The following is a 17,064-nucleotide window of genomic DNA, read 5'->3' as shown; positions in this document are numbered from 1 at the left end:
CAACGAGCAGATAGGATCCCCGTCCGTTTCTGCAGCCAGGACAGAAACAGAACATGAAGACGGCAGGAGGAGACAGATAAAGGATGGAGGACGGAGGAGGAAGACGAAGAAGAGGTGAGAGCTCAAAGATCAGGGAGGCTGATGGCGCATGATGAATTTTCTTCATTCTCCAGCTTGGTTTTCACTTTCCTCCCCTCAGAGGGCTGACCTATTCATCAGACGGACACGGCCTGTGTGTGTCTGTGTGTGTGTGTGAGCCGTGGTTGACCAATCCATTCCCAAGTCACAAAGCGTTCTGACCCACTTCCATTTGTCTGGGCTGTGTTCAGGGTGTTTCTGGCTCATGAATCCAAAACTGTTCATACCCTTGGAGAATTTAAGTTTGAAGTATCGAATGATTCCAGCATCTCGATTATTAAAGGGGCGGCATTATGTGTTTTCCAAGCACGTGGTGCCATTTGGCAGCACAATCAAGTAACTGTATCAGCGGTCATAAAATGCTATAAATATCAAATATGACTTAAAATAAATTTTACTTCGTAATTTAACGTCCTGCATCTAATGTATCTAATACGTCTCTTTTCATCTCTGATTAAAGCAGCAACAAAGGTTTCACTTTGCTTTAAAGATGGAAAATCTCAGATGCACCGAGGATTACAGTTGAATGTTTTTATTAGTAATACCCCGTTTCAGATCTGCTGTTCTGATTAGTCATCTGATGCCAAATTTAGCCATTAAACCTGAAAGCAGAGATTTCCAGGGTTGATATGTCAAAATACAGCATTGAAAAAAGAAAAACAGGTTTCTACAAAGGCTTTGAATTTAAGAAAATAATAAACTGTTGAGGGTTGCACAGTGGCGCAGTTGGTAGAGCTGTTGCCTTGCAGCAAGAAAGTTCTGGGTTCGATTCCCGGTCCCGGTCTTTCTGCATGGAGTTTGCATGTTCTCCCTGTGCATGCGTGGGTTTTCTCCGGGTTCTCCGGTTTCCTCCCACAGTCCAAAAACATGACTGTCAGGTTAATTGGCCTCTCCAAATTGTCCCTAGGTGTGAGTGTGTGTGTGTGTGTATGGTTGTTTGTCCTGTGTGTCTCTGTGTTGCCCTGCGACAGACTGGTGCCCTGCGACACACCTGTCCAGGGTGACCCCACCTCTCGCCCGGAACGTTAGCTGGAGATGGGCACCAGCACCTCCCGACCCCACTGAGGGACAAGGGTGTAAGAAAATGGATGGATAAACTGTTGACAAGAGCAGTTCAATATTGCATGGTGTCTTCCTGAGTGACAAAAAAAAAAAAGGTTCACCGCAGTGAGACATGATGGGGAGAAAAGCCACGCTTCTCAAACTGTTTAATATGGACTCTGTGGTAAACTGCTTTTCAGCAGACCGGCCGCTCTCTCTGCATTCCTCCTCGCTCCCTCTCCATTGTATCAAGCTTATCGCTCCGTACTCCACCCTGTGAATATCTGTAATTCAATCTCTCCTCCTCTTTTGTTCCCTCATCCCTCCCTCTGTCGCTCTCCTGGCCCGTGGGAGATGTCGGATAAGTCCTCTGCATGTTTTGTCTAGACGATACTCAGCAGTCTTTTCAGGATTACTGGTGCACAACAACTCTGTAATAAACTGAAAAATAAAAAGCTCACCGAGTTTAGAAAAGCAGGGAGGACTCCTGCTTTTCTAATACCTTAAATGTCTGTATAGTTAATGCAAGCTGGAGCGATTTTTTTAACGTCCTGTAATAAAGTCTGCCATGGTGCAACACAAAGTGGGAAATACTGGTTAGAATTGACCAAAACCATTATAGTCAATAGAAACCGTCTGTTGTTTCATGAGCAGTCGCTGTTAAGGTGCCCATGGTGTTATTTGGCAATGAAGTGCCACAGTGGACCAGTCCAATCACAACATAACAAAACGGGAAAACTCCAACAGAGTTAATGAGAAGTGTGTAGAAAGGCAAAGATGTCCTAATCCAACCCCGATCAAAGCTTTTTTAAAATGATTGGTATCAAAGTTTTATGTGAGGTTGCAGAACTATGTTATAAACCAAGAATATTAATTAACTGATGTCAATCTAACTATTTCCCCTTGCAGCCTTTAAGATCTTGTCCACATATAGACGGGTTTTTATAAAAAAAATCTCTGCTGCATCGTTTAAAAAATAAAATGGTGTCGTACATGTAGGATAGGTTTCAGAAAGGACTTCATCCACACAAACCAGCTCAAGTCTGCCACTGATTATTGTTTCAAACATGCCAAACCCACAGGGGGCAGTGTAGCGCAAAGCTAAAACCTGTCAGCCAATCAGATTGCTTCAAAATAGCTATGACTTCCTGTTAGGAATTAAACATGGCACGAGGAGGTTCATTTGTGTGGACGGTCAGGTAAACAGGTTGAACTACCTTTAAATAGCGTATTAAAATATAAAGTTATTAAAATAAAAAACTAGTTTGATTTGGAGACATGTCAGACCAAGCATGTGGATGTGCTGGCGCATTATTTGTCGCAGACTTTAAATCTTCATTTTGTCAGGTGAACACAAATATGGAGTTCTCTCAACTCTCCACTGTCCTCTGAGTTTTTATAAGTAATCCTTTTTAGTGGTATAAAATAGATTTTTTTTTTGTGTCTATGAAAGGCCAAAACACACAAGAATGTATTTGTTTTCCCTTTTTCTATTTTCCCTTCTTTGATGTTGATATATCCATGATCAACCCGAGTTAACAAAATGAGCAACAGGCCATCTTATCAACGAATCACATCAAATCAGAAAATCATTATGCTAATGTTCGCATAGCAGTTGACACGAACCAAGAAAGCTGGATTTTTATCTTCAGATTTTAAAAAACACACACATGAAGCGTTCTTGAGCAGTTTCTGAGGTAATTCAACAGTAAGACAAAGGGAATAAATGATCTTCATCTTCAAATGTATCTTCATATTTCATTAATTGACTAGAAATGACTTGATTCAGGGCAGCATGTTTTATATTGCTTGGATAATCACAAACAGCTTTTCACATTTTGAGGCTTGCTAATTAACTTGGCATAAGAATAGGCATAAGATGTTAAATGTGTGAATGGCTATCACCTATTCTTCAGCAACAGCATTCTGTGCATGGGACACCCACACACACACTCACACTCACACCCTTTACTCTTGGACACGACTTAACAGATAGACTGAAAGACAAAGGAAGTAGAGATGGTTTCATCAGTGACGGCCCCACCTTCTGTGCTGAGACCAGGGCTGGACGTGAACTGGGCCACATCCACGATTTTGACAGCAAACTGCTGGCCCGTGTCCCTGTTGATGCATCTCCTCACCACGCTGAAGGGACCCCTGTGCAACACAGACGGACAGAGAGATCAGTTAGCACACGGAAACATCTGATTGGTCTGATTTCACACCCACAAACACAGAGGAGGAGCCATCGGTGCCAAAATGAAGGCTAAAGTTAGCGTAAAGTGCTACTGATGAGAACATGCCAGTTTCAAAGGAGAAGACATGAATGTAACCAGTAGAAACGTAGGTGCAGTGAAGCCTCGCCTTTTTCTGTAGAGCATTACTGTAATATGAAAAAAATGCAGCCAAAATTCATGGGCGCGATGCTATTAGACATGCTATCAGCCGCCATTTTCAAAGCATCCAATCCAAGAGCGCCATTCGTTTTCCTTGACAGTGATCGACTGTAACACTAAGAGCAGAAATGAAGGAGACTGTAAATGTGTTGATGGATATTAAGGTATAATTGGTGTTTGGACTGTTAAAATAGGCAATAAGTGTTCTTAGAGGCAGTCTAAAGTATTTCAAAATTATAGGAAATAATGGGTGACTGTGGATCCCTGGCCTCCACGTATAACGAGGTCCAGCTAATCTGCAAGTCAGCATTTCTGAACTCCATGACATAAAGAAAAGAAACAAAAACTCATCCAAGTTTTTCCACCAGATTCAATTTCAAAATAAAACATGGCTAAATGAGACAGCTTTTTTCATTTTTTATTTTTTTTTTAGCATGTAGTTTTTCTAGTGCTTGTTTTCCTTTTTTCTATTTTTCCTTCTTTGACGTTGATGGTGATATATCCATGATCAACCCGAGATGCCAAAATGAGCAACAGGCCATCTTATCAATGAATCACATCAAAACAGAAAATCATTATGCTAATGTTAGCATAGCAGTTAGCAATGACTGCTATGAGTAGTATGAAAACATAGAGGAAGAAGACTGAGTAATATTTGGGTCAAACAAAATCAATATTATTGCAATATTTAATTATGTTAATTAGGATTGGTCAGTTCATCAATAATAAATATGGCAATAGACACGTGATCCATATCAACAGATAATACGTCTGATTGAATGGTTCAATAATTTGACTGAACTCAGATCCAGAACACCACAGCATTCTGGGAGATGTAGGCAGAGGAACGACTTTAGCCGCTCAACCTCTCACGGCCAGCTAATCAAGGTTAGTGGACTCAGTGGTAACCATAGCAACAACCTGTTGAGTAACTTGCGGAGCAACAGTTTCAGATTTTGCCACTGTGACTCATAACTGCTTAAAAATAAATCAACAGTGGCATGGAGTGAAAACTGTGGAAAAAACACAGCTCCAGAATTGCTGCGTTTTCATGAAAGAAACGCAATTAAACTCACACAAGAATGAGTTTGTCCATACAACAAGTCACTAAAAAGCAAACCGCGCCATCAACCTCCTACCACTTCCTGTCGCCTTTTTCTTCGTGGTTTGTGCCAGTGGCAACATCTGGTTTTTGATCATGTGACTCCTGCGATATGAATAAATATTTCCATTGCAGTTTTGAAATATAAACTTATTTCAATAAGGCCAAAAAAAGCTGTGCCAAAACTTTTCGAAATTGCCGTGCTTCCATGACACAAATTTAGTTTTCAAAATGTCGAATTGCACAATGACGTGGGCAAAGGAAACATAGTTGGTGTTCAGCAGCAGACCAGAGCTGCACAGACGTGAGGGAGTGGCCCTAAAGGAGTCCACTTAGTGTCTCTGGTTTATTATCATCAAGTTGGGGTGAAAGTGCAAGGTGCAGGAAAAGACCTGTGTCTCATAAAGCTCCAGACCTCACCATGGTACTGGGCTCTGCCCGGCCCTCACGCTGCCTCAACAATGCGTGGCGATCTAAGCGTGTCAGCAAGTCAACATGTCAGCGTGTGTGGATTTAAAGATAAATGAAGCAGCTGATCTGTCCTAAGAATAGACATGCAGGCTATCTCTGGCAGCAGCGTGCTCTTAATCCCTCCAAGTACTTTCTATAGTTGTTTACTCAGCGACAGCGCAGCGGCTGGAAGGCCGAGGAGAAGCAGCCGGGTTACAAATGTGATGATGTCTTACATGACTGACTGGCAGGTGGGGACGCCTTCCCGCTGAGCCACCATTAACTCGCCGGATGACATGCAGCAGATCATCAGTTTTTTTAATAATGGAGATTATTAAGCCGTGAAACACTCGTAAAGCGCCTGTATGTTCCCAATATAGGCCGGCCGAGGCGTCACGCGAGGGCTTTTATGGCGTCGTTAAGGGCGAGGCTTTGGGTCTTTGGGATTGATGAGCTGCAGCAGGACGCATTATGCTGATGTTCCATCAAGCAGTCAATTAACTTCGACACAGACCTTCAGAGTTCATCTCCGGATTGTGCTGCTGACTGGGGCCAGCGCTCAGATTCGTTTTGCAGATTTCCTAAGAAGCCAACCATCAGTGCCACTTCCACTGAGGCGCAGCATAAAGCCGGTAACCTGCGTTTGATCTCCTGATCGGCAGGGGGACCCCCCGGGGAGCCCGCCGCTCCGCTTTGTTTGGCTTTATAGATGGACTCATTAAGGTCAAAATCACATTGCTGCGATATTTATGGGAAGTAACTGTGAGATAAAGTTGTTTGTGTTACAGAAACAAATAATGCTCTTGAAAAACATTCCCATTTGTAATAGTCTTCATCAGGACATCAGTCCCATAAAGAAGTGTGATTTATATCACTACACACATTTAATCACAGCTTCTCATCTAGTTCTATTTCTTGATAGTCTTTTGACCAAAGAGTCAATAGACTCTTTGGTCTATTGACCAAAGAGTGGACAAAGTTTTGTAAATAATCCTGACAACTCAAACATTTATGTTTTTTATTATAATTAAATGGAGTTAATTATCCCATCAGAATTTGTTGGTGTGACAGTCCAACTAAAAACGAGTTTATTTTATGTCTGAACATTCTGGTTGCAGATACATAGGAGGGTCCGACATGGAACAAATAGAAACATTTGAGTCTTTATCATCAGTTCCACACTCGGGGATATTTTTCTTCTGAGCGGCCGGCGAGTCTGTGCCTCATCAGCTTTGAAACCATCCTGTGGGTGAAGTGAAAAACGCAGCAGTTAGCCGGTCTCTCTCCAGAGGAGCAGCTTTTAACGAGCAGAGACACAGCAACACCTCCACTGGACACATGCCCCCGCCGACCCGAAACCTTGAGCGAGTTACACATCCCGCAGCAAATTACACTCGGCACAACATCGGTGCTAAATGTGAGAGTCCTGCCATTTCACAGCTAAACAAACCGCGGCCCCCCGGCTGCAGCAGACCGTGGCGTAATGACTTGCTTGCGTCGCAAACATCACCAGGGCTGCTCAAGTGTGTGTGAGTGTGCAATTGCAAGTCTTCATGCACAAATGCGGACTGCTTGAGCAGATGGCGATCAAGCCAAAGCGGCTTAGCGTCACAGAGGTGAGGTGGGACTTCGCCCTGCCTGAAGGCTCACTTTGATTTTCCTCTGAACTCACAAGTGAAAGAGACAAAAGGAAACTTTGAAATTCTCACGGCAGAAACAAACGACCAGCACAGATGTTCTGACTCACTGGGAAGTAAGCAAATAAATAATTACCTGACCTTACACACACTTGTCTAATCATACTATCTACCAATGTGGGAGGTCCCTCTACACTGAATGCACCATACGAGGTAAATAAATGTATAGATGAAAGCTGAGTGAAGGGTCAGGAAGTAAAGAAAAAGAGAGGCGCTGGTCATTTTGGTCTTGCTATTTTTCAGTTTTCTTGTCACAGTTCAGCACATCAATAAAAGCTACTGGTCAAACTTTGTGGAGATTTTGTCTGTGTTCTTTTGGAGGCAATACAAGTATGAACAGTTTCATTATGGTCATTTCCGTGAAAGTATGGTGAGTGTGTGTCGTTTCGTCTCGTAATTCTGACGTTAACTGTACACTTTGCCTCTTCTCCAGCTCTCCGTCCACTGATAAAGGCTCCGTTTACGGCCCGTTTCTGTGCGCAACTAACCAAGATCACCTTAGGAAAGGCGCAGAGGTGATAAATTCCACATTCACTGCTGAAAATCTTTACGTTTAGTCAGTTAATCCACTTATTCAGGGCTGAGAGATTGAGGTTCAACAGCCTCCTCAACATTAAAGCTCACTGTCAGCGTGAACATCTTGATGTCTGGCATCAAGACTGCCTCCAAAACTGAGCAAAAAGCAAGAAAATAAGCTTTTTCTAACACTCTTTCGACTCCAAAGAGTCGGGCTCCGAGGAGAACTCCATCTCTCCAGCTAAAAGATAACACCGGCGTACAAGCGATGGATCCGTCACCTTCAGGAAGTCGATAGAGAGTAAAAGCAGTTCAATCAGGAAAGAGTTTCAGCCGCAAACTTTCTGGAGGCACGCAGGGTCAGAAAGTAGTCATTTACGATGTCGGCTGAGTCCTCTGCTGCTCTCTTATCGCCTCGCTCGCTGCAGTCCAGCCACTTCACCTCCGACCCGCCCCTTGCCTTCACGTCACTGCCGATGCTCGAGGCTGACCGCTCTGCAAATACCAGGCAGCCCTCGAGGAGAAGGGACAAAACGAGGGAGAGAACAGAGGAGAAGAGAGGCGAGAGGGGAAGCGGAATAAAAACTAAATAATAGTCGCAAAAGAGGAATGTGGCAAAACGATCCAGAGGAAACCGAGAGGGAGGAAAACGGATATGAAGGTTGGTTAGAAGTAATTTGGATGTGAAGTCAACTGGGGTAAAGCTGAGGGCAACGGCATCCAGTGAGGCCTTCTTACCTTAATGACACAGAGGAAAATGACAAACACAAGCTAAGCATGGCTGTGGCTTATTACTTTAGAGAAAACCCACTAAAACTGAATATTACAAGCTAAGAGGACATTCTTGAAGATTTTCTCAAGATGTCAGATGTTTGGTAGCTTTAATCCGTATCCAACTCAGACACCTCGTCCATCAAGACATGGCTCCAAACTAGAAAAGACAAAGAGGGACTAACATCTCTGTCCCTCTTCCATCCATCAGAAATGCCAGTAATAAGTAGTAATGTGAGACTGTGAGCAGGGTTTCCTCCAGAGGTGGGGACTCCAGTCAGTAATAATAAGACTTCAAAAAATGTTCAGAGACTTGGAAAGGAAAAAAGACTCGAAAGAACTTGAAATTAAAAGTTTCAGATTTGGGACCTGAGGATAAAGACTTGAGACTTGCAAAACGAGGCGGGACCAATTGATCGTGGCAAAATAAAATCCGCCGCACCTTCAGCATGAAATATTTTTTTGGGCTTATATTATTTGTGCACTTACACTAACCATAGTCAGAGTTTGAAGTTAATTGAAATATGATGAAACATTAAAACTGACTTTATTTTGAAAAGACAACAGCGCTGGCTCCTGGCCAGAAACAGAAACAAATAATGCTCTTGAAAAACATTCCCATTTGTAATAGTCTTCATCAGGACATCAGTCCCATAAAGAAGTGTGATTTATATCACTACACACATTTAATCACAGCTTCTCATCTAGTTCTATTTCTCTATTTCTAAGTCAGTTGAGAAGCCGGCTACTGTGCGCTGCAAAACTAGAGAGGACAGTCTGAAGTAGAGGAAGAGACAAAGGCAAAAGATGGAAGGTTACGTTGAATGTGTTTTTAGTGAAAATGACCTGAATGTTCATGTATGTTGCATTTGAACAAGAGAAAGTTTGTTGACACAGTTTGTCCTCATACTTAATGTTCCAGATGCGTTTCAAAGGCTCCCTGATTGTGGTATTGAGTCAACAGCACCGTGTCACCGAACCCCCGGACATTTAAAGGGAGCTGACAGACCAAAATGTAACACCGACACAATACCGATGGTAGCTACCAGCAGTAAACAACATACTATGTCTATTCCAGCTCTCTCTGCAAAGCAGTCTGTGTTTATCACGCTCCCTGATGAAGTAGGAAGCATCAGCCACGGTTCTGCCTCAGAGAGCGGGGAGGTGGAGAGGAGCGGAGAGAACACGATCTGAAGCTCTGACAGCTTAAGTGGCGGAACTCGGTTTCTCTGAAGAACTCTGCTTGCACATAAAGGAGGCGCGCGGCGTCTGAATGGGCCTCAGCTGCACGCAGCCGCAGCCGTTCCAGCTCTGAATGGGAGTCAGCTGCACTTGGCTTGTTCCGATCGCTTCTGCTCTTTAGCCACCCGCACTGAAAGAACAGGAAGAAGGAGAGAGCGGCGGAGAGAGGAAACAACCCCCCCCAAAAAAAACGAGTAGAAATGTGGACAGGAAAGGGAGGTGAGTAGCGTATTTTTAGAGTATCCTAATGTTTATTTATTATCCAGGAACCTAATTTATTTATTGTTTAAAATGAATGAATGTGTCACATGTTGATGTACACAAAAGTTTGGAATGAAAAGCAATTATAATGGAAAAAATAAATCTTATACAGTCTGTCTCTTCTCTCAAAAGTCAATCGGCTGTGTCATAAGAAACTAAGCATCCCTCTACCATCGTTATGAACACATCTTTAAACACAAGACATGGCATGTGCATAACTATGTAAAAAATATCCATAATAATAAAAAAATATATACAGCACTCTTCTACTTCATAGAATGTTATATTTGTTTGAGGGGCAGTATTTTGTCAAAATCGAATTTTTTTTTTTTAGCTTTACATCAGGTTGATTCTTTCATGCAGAAATCCTTCAATTTCCAATATCAACCATTCAGTTGTGTGAAATCCCTGGGTGGATCTAGCACCGCCTCCTCTGGCTAAACTCCTCCTCAGAGCTCATCCCCACTCAGCTCCTTCAGACTAGCCAGCAGCAATTAGCAAACACCTGGTGGAACTGAACATCAGCTGAGCTCGTAATAGGAGCTACTGCTCAGTGAAACGCTGGTTAAAAAACGTCGTTAAAGGGTTAATAGAGGAGCCATGTTGGGATGACTTCATGAGGGCGGAGTTACAAAAAGAGCAGAAGCTTCTTAAAGAGACAGAGACCCAATTTCAAGGCGCTAAATTGCGAAATCAAATTTCTTTTAAGTCATATTTGATATATACAGCATTTTTATAACAACTGAAGGTAACAGTTACTTGATTGTGCTACAAAGTGATACTACGTGGCTGGGAAACATAATTCTGCTCTTTAAAAGTAAAAACTGATCCAGTCTGGATGGTTGCTGTAGACAGACTTGTTCCATAAACAGAAACATTCCATTTGTTAAGTTCTATCTTTGTTTTTTTTTGTTTGTTTGTTTTGTTAAAAATCTCTGATCTTCTGAAATTAATGAGGCGTTTAATTAAAGGTAAAACAAGGTGAAGTAGCTCCCGGCTGTGAGGGCTGAACTGTGTGTCCAGGTATGTCAGATATGGGGGCGAGAATTTACAGCAGCGTGAAAAGTAAATGAGCGCGGCCTTCACTCCCACAGCTCGCAGGAATGAGCTCATAATGAAAGAGTAACAGCCTTTACTCTCTCTGCTCCGCCACCGAGCTTACGGGCGGTGGGCGGGGCGTCGTTGACATGGCGACCGATGCTGGAGGAGGATTTAGGGGACCCTGGTGGAGAGAAGCGTGTTCTGTGGAGTCCGTCTCAGGGTAACGATGGGGAATTTACGGCAGCATCAAAAAGATGGGCTGTGCCATCTGTCCGTGGCTTTGTGTGTGTGTTGCTGTCGTAAAAGGTGATTTGCGGACTTCACTCCCGTTCAAGTCCGCAGGACATCAATCGCTTATATTTCCCCCCCGTTTTGTAAACGCCGTCAGCCCTGCAGTGCCCGACTTCATCGCTTTAACTCTCACAGATCTCAGGAAGCACATGGGCATGTCAGGTAGGTCACAGCGAGGACGACTTTGAGGACGTATTTGAAGTGGCTTCACTGCCACTTCAAATACACAAAACGACGTGGGGCAGTTGGTAGAGCTGTTGCCTTGCAGCAAGAAGGTTCTGGGTTCGATTCCCGGCCCCGGTCTTTCTGCATGGAGTTTGCATGTTCTCCCTGTTCATGCGTACTCCCACAGTCCAAACATGCCCCTCTCCAAATTAGGTGTGTGTGCGCATGGTTATGTGTCTCTGTGTTGCCCTGCGACAGTCTGGCGACCTGTCCAGGGTGACCTCGCCTAACTGGACATTTGTCACTGAGCCACGAATGTCCATTTCCAGCCCCCGACTTTAATTTGTACAGATCTACACCAAGACAGGCGGTTGATTCAGGTGGGGACTTTGTTTAATTTAAATTATCTTACTTAATTTAAATTAAGTAAGTTTGACAGTTAGTCGGGAAAAACGCAAGCTAACATAGCTGCTAACGTAGCCCTGCTAATTAGCGAGCTAATGTTAGCATCAAACACTAAACTCAGTGGATGTTTCTGCTATATTTAGCTTCAGTCTTTCGCCACAGTGTACATTTAAACTGACACTCATTTTAATATCAAACTACTCGTGACTGAAATAGGGTTTAACTTATGATTTTTCTCAGTATGTTCCATGTTCCATAAATGTTGCTTGGAAAAGACATTTGATCGTATTTTCCATTTTTATTTCAAGTTTCTAATTTAATGTGAAGATACTGTATTTTTCTTCAAGGCTATGAGACGGTGAGAATCCCACACCGGCCCATCCACACACAGCACCAGCATGAACATGGAAAAAGAAACGCTGGAGAAATAGAATCTGCCAGCAAGGAAACAAAAATATAACAGACATAATCAAAGGGAACAATGAGAATGACGAGAAACAAATGAACAAAGTGATTCAGGCCCAATGCTGTCAGAAGGCATAATGAAACTTCAGCCTGGAGGATTCATTAGAGAGAATTGATGCTAAATGAACGTCATTAGCACGTTTGCACCTTGCAGGGAGCCTTAGGAGAGGCGGGAGGGAGCGGGAAGAGCCCAGAGAGGAAGAAATCAGTCCAACGTTGTCCACACGTTTCAACCCAACCAGGACAGGCTCGTCCAAACAAACCGTCACGCTGCAGCAGCTTTGTTACAGAGCTACAGCCGCCCCCTCCTCTCCACACCTACTCACCAACCCGGCTCTGCCACCATCTGCCTGGGCGGCTCAGAGGAGCAGCAACTCTAGGTTGACTACATCTACGCTGTATCGTGACTTCATGTAGCACACAGAGGCATGGATTCCTGCTACAACGTGACACGGAGTGATGTAGGGGTGGGAATTTATAGCATTGTATATCGTTTATCATTTATCGTGATACATTGTCACATTAAATTCCAATTAATGTTTAAAAGAAACTGTCCCGTGTTGTTGGGATTGTTATTTTTACTATTTTCTCCACTGTTTGTTCATTAAGAATATCAATTAATACATCAATAAATTAGAAAATATGATTAAACGCGGTTACTGTGTGCAGATCAGTGTTACAAATCAATCTTTATGTGACTGGTGTCATAAAGAAGCGTATTACATCTGGATGTTTCTCAAGAGCAGCGTTTTGGTTTGTGGGGTTATGACTGCTGTGTGATGCAGTCACAACTACACAGTTACCTAAAAAATAAGAAATAGTTTACATCGTCACAAAATATCTCAATTTTAAATTCATATCGCCCCATTTTGAGTGAGTCCAGTTAGGCAAACATTTAGTAGTTGTGAATTTAGAAGTTTTAGTTCACTGAGAAAATGTTGTCAATATTGAGCCTTTGCAGCTATGTTACCCAATCAGAGTTCATAGCAGTATTTTAAAAAGTTGGAAGCAACTAGCTTAGAAACTAACTCATTACATGCTAACACGCTGCTGCCAGCTGTAAAAACAAGACCATAACGACTACCCAAAAGGTAAAAAATAAAAGCAAAAATCCTTCCAGCTGCACAGAATCCAGAACCAGAGGGAATAACTGTCCACACCTGCAATGATTCCACCAGAAGAACAACGAATTAATGCTAAAAAAAAAAAAAATACAAAGAAAACAAATCAGACTCAATGTAGCAAAGCTACTCCAACATGCTGCCGCCAGGAGCAAAGAGGCTCTAGAAATCTACTTAATCAAACCAGATGCAACAAAATGTGCAGGTATGCAAAATTACACCAAAACTAATCAAGGCTTTTACAGAAATAATTTCATATTACGGTTTTCTACGGAAGCCGAGAGCGAATGTTTTCCGCATTTCCATTTGCTCCATGGTTTAACAAGTTCATTTCCCCGATGGTCTTCCTGAGATGAACCAGATCCTTGAAGTCGTTGTGGTATGAATATTGATTTAACACACACTCCAATCAACAAACATCGTTTTCCCAAGAGTAACCCGTTCTCTCGAGAAAACAAGAAACGAACTCATCTCGAGATAATGGGATATTAACTTGTGTCGAGAAAACTGGAAATGAATTAATCTGGAGAAAACTGAAAATGAACTCTTAATCTTGAGAAAGCCGTCGATTAAAAGTCTATGCAGAAAAAGTCCCATCTTGGCTTCTGTAGTTTTCAGTTCATTTGCAAATGTTTATTTGGTCATTCAGACCACGCTAGGTTAACAGCTATCCAGGAGTGGATTAACACGTGACGGATTTGGCTGAGTCTCTGAGTGAATTCACAGCAATAAGCCCAAACAATCTGGCCAGGAGAAAACCTGGTATCTGATGAAAGAACCACAGCGCTACATCCTCAGAGGAACACAAACATTTCTGCAGCATTTCACTGCAGTCTGCCACTAATAAGAGACGGATGGACGGCTGGCCAACTGAGCCTGCCATCATTCCTCCGGAAAAGTCAGAGCGGTCAGCTCTGACGCGCCAGGAATTGTTAAACAGCATTTAATTGACAGCTTTTCGACATCTCGGACTGGCGTCGCCTCATTCTCTTCCTCTCTCGCTGACGCCCAACACACACAAATTGATTCAGCGGCCGACAGTGAAGCTTCAATCAGCTTTCACTCAACGGCCGTCCGAGCTTTGGCCTCGCTTATGAAGGGAAGTTGTGGGGAAAAGGGACAAAGAGCGAACACAGTTCGACAGCTCGTACCAATGAAACCTGGCGTTTTGGGAAGGCAGAGGACTGTGATGGTGTGCAGTGAAAATCCAGGAGTCTGCAGATCCTGAAGCAACCCAGAAAACACCGGGACAGGTAATCTGGACGGTCATCCTGGTCACTGACCAAACGGGAAGCTCGTGGTGACCGGGACAGTCAGTCCCAATGTTTGGACAAACTCAGGCTGCGTTCACACAGCAGGCAAATGTGACTCAACTCAAATACGCTTATTTTACCCTGACTTGTTTTATTATTATTGTTATTATTTCACAAATATCCTTCCTAGTCGTTTTCACCAGAAGTAACATCCATAACATGACTCGTGTGATGCAAAAAAAAAAGTGCTTCCATTGCAGTTTTGCGAAATACATCTATTCTGATACAGATGAAAAAAAAAAAAAACACCTCATCCTAGTGAAAAACATCATCGAAAAACATGAGTTGGTTTTTTTTTATCGTTTCCATTTAGCAAATTTATTTTCGTACTTTCAATTTGCTTAATTTTATGGTCAATGGAAACACAGCTACTGCTGAATTATCCCATCATTCGTGTCGGAAATAATTAGCAGAGCCTGCAGCATGGATTTGATTCCTGCTAACGTCGTGCTAATAGTCTGCAGCAGACGTTGGCGTCGCCTTCAGTCCTGTTGGAGATGAAGCAAAGTCTTCTTCTGTCTCTATCATGTTGTGTATCAGTTGTAGATTTTATTATTGAGATTTTATGTGACAGACCAACACAAAGCAGAGCAGAACTGTTTAGTGCACATGTGTCAAACTCAAGGCCCCAGGGGCCAAATCTGGCCCACCGTAGCTTCATCTGTGGCCCTCTAGACTTGAGATTCCCTCAATAAGACCCTCCAGTTTTTCACAAATCCTCAACATTCATACGAAATCACAACCGGCCCTTTAAGAACAATCAGGTTTTTGATGAGACCCAAAATGAAACCGAGTTTGACGCCTCTGGTTTAGCAGGACAAAGATGTCTGGTTGTCATCCAATGCTTGCGTCTTTGCGGGTTTACAGTTGTGCCTCACTCTTCCGTTGCCAAGTTTGTCCGAGTCTCGGTGTGGCAGCTGGCTGCATGCGCGCGCGTCCACCAACGATGTATGTATTCCACCAACGATCTCTGTAAATGGATCCAGGTTTGGCAGAAATTCAGTTAAACTTTTATCATTTTTTCTCCCCCCTGACAGAGTCAGAAAGAGTTTCGGTGAGTGTGCGGACCAGAACAACAAGCAATCAGATGTTTCCAATCGGCCGCGCTTGGCAGGGAATGAAAGGAGGCCGTAACAATGAATCAGGAAATTGGGGCCATGCATCTACACCTTCTTTTTAACAGCTAATTGCGGCGCTGCTATTTTCTCCTCGGCGGTCCCTCTCTGCATCTGGCCGTCTCTGTATTCATGCCGTCACCCCCTCGCCTCTCTCTCTCTCCCAGGCATAGCGGTTATGTAAGGAGGCACAGCTAGGCTGCTTATTTACGCTCCCATGAGGATTAGGCAGAAGCCCGGACATGCCAGCACCTGCAAGGCTCACTGACAGTCCACACACACGCGGGGCTACTGCACAGTTGACAGGCTTTCCCTAAAACGTCTCGCAGAACAGCCGTTCAGGTTGTGGGGTGAACTCTGATGGACTCATGCTGGATCACACCACTGAGTTCTGACATCAAATAGATGCCGAGACCAGAGGCCTTCCTCACAACCCGCTAAGATGTTCAGTCTCTGGTGAAAAACCAGCAGCTGAAAGGAGCGCGGACGTCGGCGCATATCAACGAGATCCACCTTATCGTCACGTCTGGGTGCCTCGTCTGGTTCCTCTGTTGTAATGAAGATGCTTGCGGTGCCGTTGGTTTTCTGAACACATCCAGTCTTTGGCGGTTTTTTGTGAGCAACGCAGCCAGACCTCTGTGTGCAAAGCGTAGTGATGAGGTAGAAATGAGAAACACATAGGAAGTCAGTCCAAAATCCAAAGTTCGGGACCGTCTCCAAACCAGTCAACATTACTGGTCTCACATCTGTCTTGCTGATCTTTCCCTTCATTCTTCTCAACAACCTTTTCTCCACCCATTCCAACCTGTCACAATAAATAATTGCTGGACGATAAATTGTCCCAGAACTTATTGTGATAAACGATAATATTGTTGTTTTAAGGCCATTTTCAAGTAATATCACAGTAATAATGGCACATTCTCAAGGATCAATAAACTTTAAATTCTGTTGAACGTTTAAACACTGGAACTGGAAGACTTTTGGCATATCCAAGATAAAGAAAACAACAGAAACAACAAACAAAATAGACGCTGAAGTCTCTGTCAGCAAAACTGTCCTTCAAAGAAAAGGCTTGCTGAAACCAAGGACCAGACTGAAGCCTTTCCTCATCCAGTAGAGAGAGACAAAAACAATCACGCAAATGGAAACGAATGAGGTTGTTTTAAATTAACATATGATTATTTGATTTATTGCGACAGGCCTAGAAATAACACAACAGGATCACTGCTGCAATATTGGAGGAGCGTTGCATAGCAGTGGCCCACATGTGAGACATGTTATGTTTCTCAACCCGAGGCAGACTGGCTCCAAAGGAAATATCATGTTTTGTGTGTAACAGTGAGGAAAAATGGTTTCAATGAGGAAAATCTTCACCTGCAATTTCTTCATATGGTTGCAGTGAAACTCCAAAAAGATTCTCTTAGCTGAACAGAGAAATGACAACATGAAAGACGTCTTACGTCTGTTTAACCTTTGACCTGGATCTTGATCACATTGCCTCGGTAAGTTGGGATTTAAATGTCAAGGCTGTCGC

At 43.2% G+C, this 17,064-nt stretch overlaps 1 protein-coding gene and 1 long non-coding RNA gene across 14 annotated transcripts in view; one reads left to right on the top strand and one right to left on the bottom strand.

The window, feature by feature from the left end:
* caska (calcium/calmodulin-dependent serine protein kinase a) overlaps positions 1 to 17,064 on the bottom strand; it is a 149,714-nt gene that overhangs the window by 90,349 nt on the left and 42,301 nt on the right. For 7 of the 13 annotated variants that reach the window (XM_081599115.1, XM_081599130.1, XM_081599140.1 and 4 more), the window contains exons 1-2: positions 5,364 to 5,422; positions 3,224 to 3,336 (exon numbers count right to left, since the gene is read on the bottom strand). In XM_081599115.1, coding sequence (XP_081455241.1) covers positions 3,224 to 3,336; positions 5,364 to 5,407 — 157 coding nt within the window. In that variant the 5' untranslated portion in view covers positions 5,408 to 5,422. Of the gene's footprint in view, positions 1 to 3,223; positions 3,337 to 5,363; positions 5,423 to 17,064 lie in introns of those variants that run through there. The other 6 variants (XM_081599119.1, XM_081599134.1, XM_081599142.1 and 3 more) reach the window with 1 other exon arrangement.
* Positions 8,927 to 12,534, top strand: LOC103481610 (uncharacterized). Its single transcript, XR_536325.3, has 2 exons — positions 8,927 to 9,572; positions 11,864 to 12,534. It is a non-coding gene; the product is annotated as an uncharacterized LOC103481610 (long non-coding RNA).

This window comes from Poecilia reticulata, chromosome 2, assembly GCF_904066995.2.
Source record: "Poecilia reticulata chromosome 2, P_reticulata-male-v2, whole genome shotgun sequence".
NCBI lineage: Eukaryota > Metazoa > Chordata > Actinopteri > Cyprinodontiformes > Poeciliidae > Poecilia > Poecilia reticulata.
This window is presented reverse-complemented; position numbering and strand designations above follow the sequence as displayed.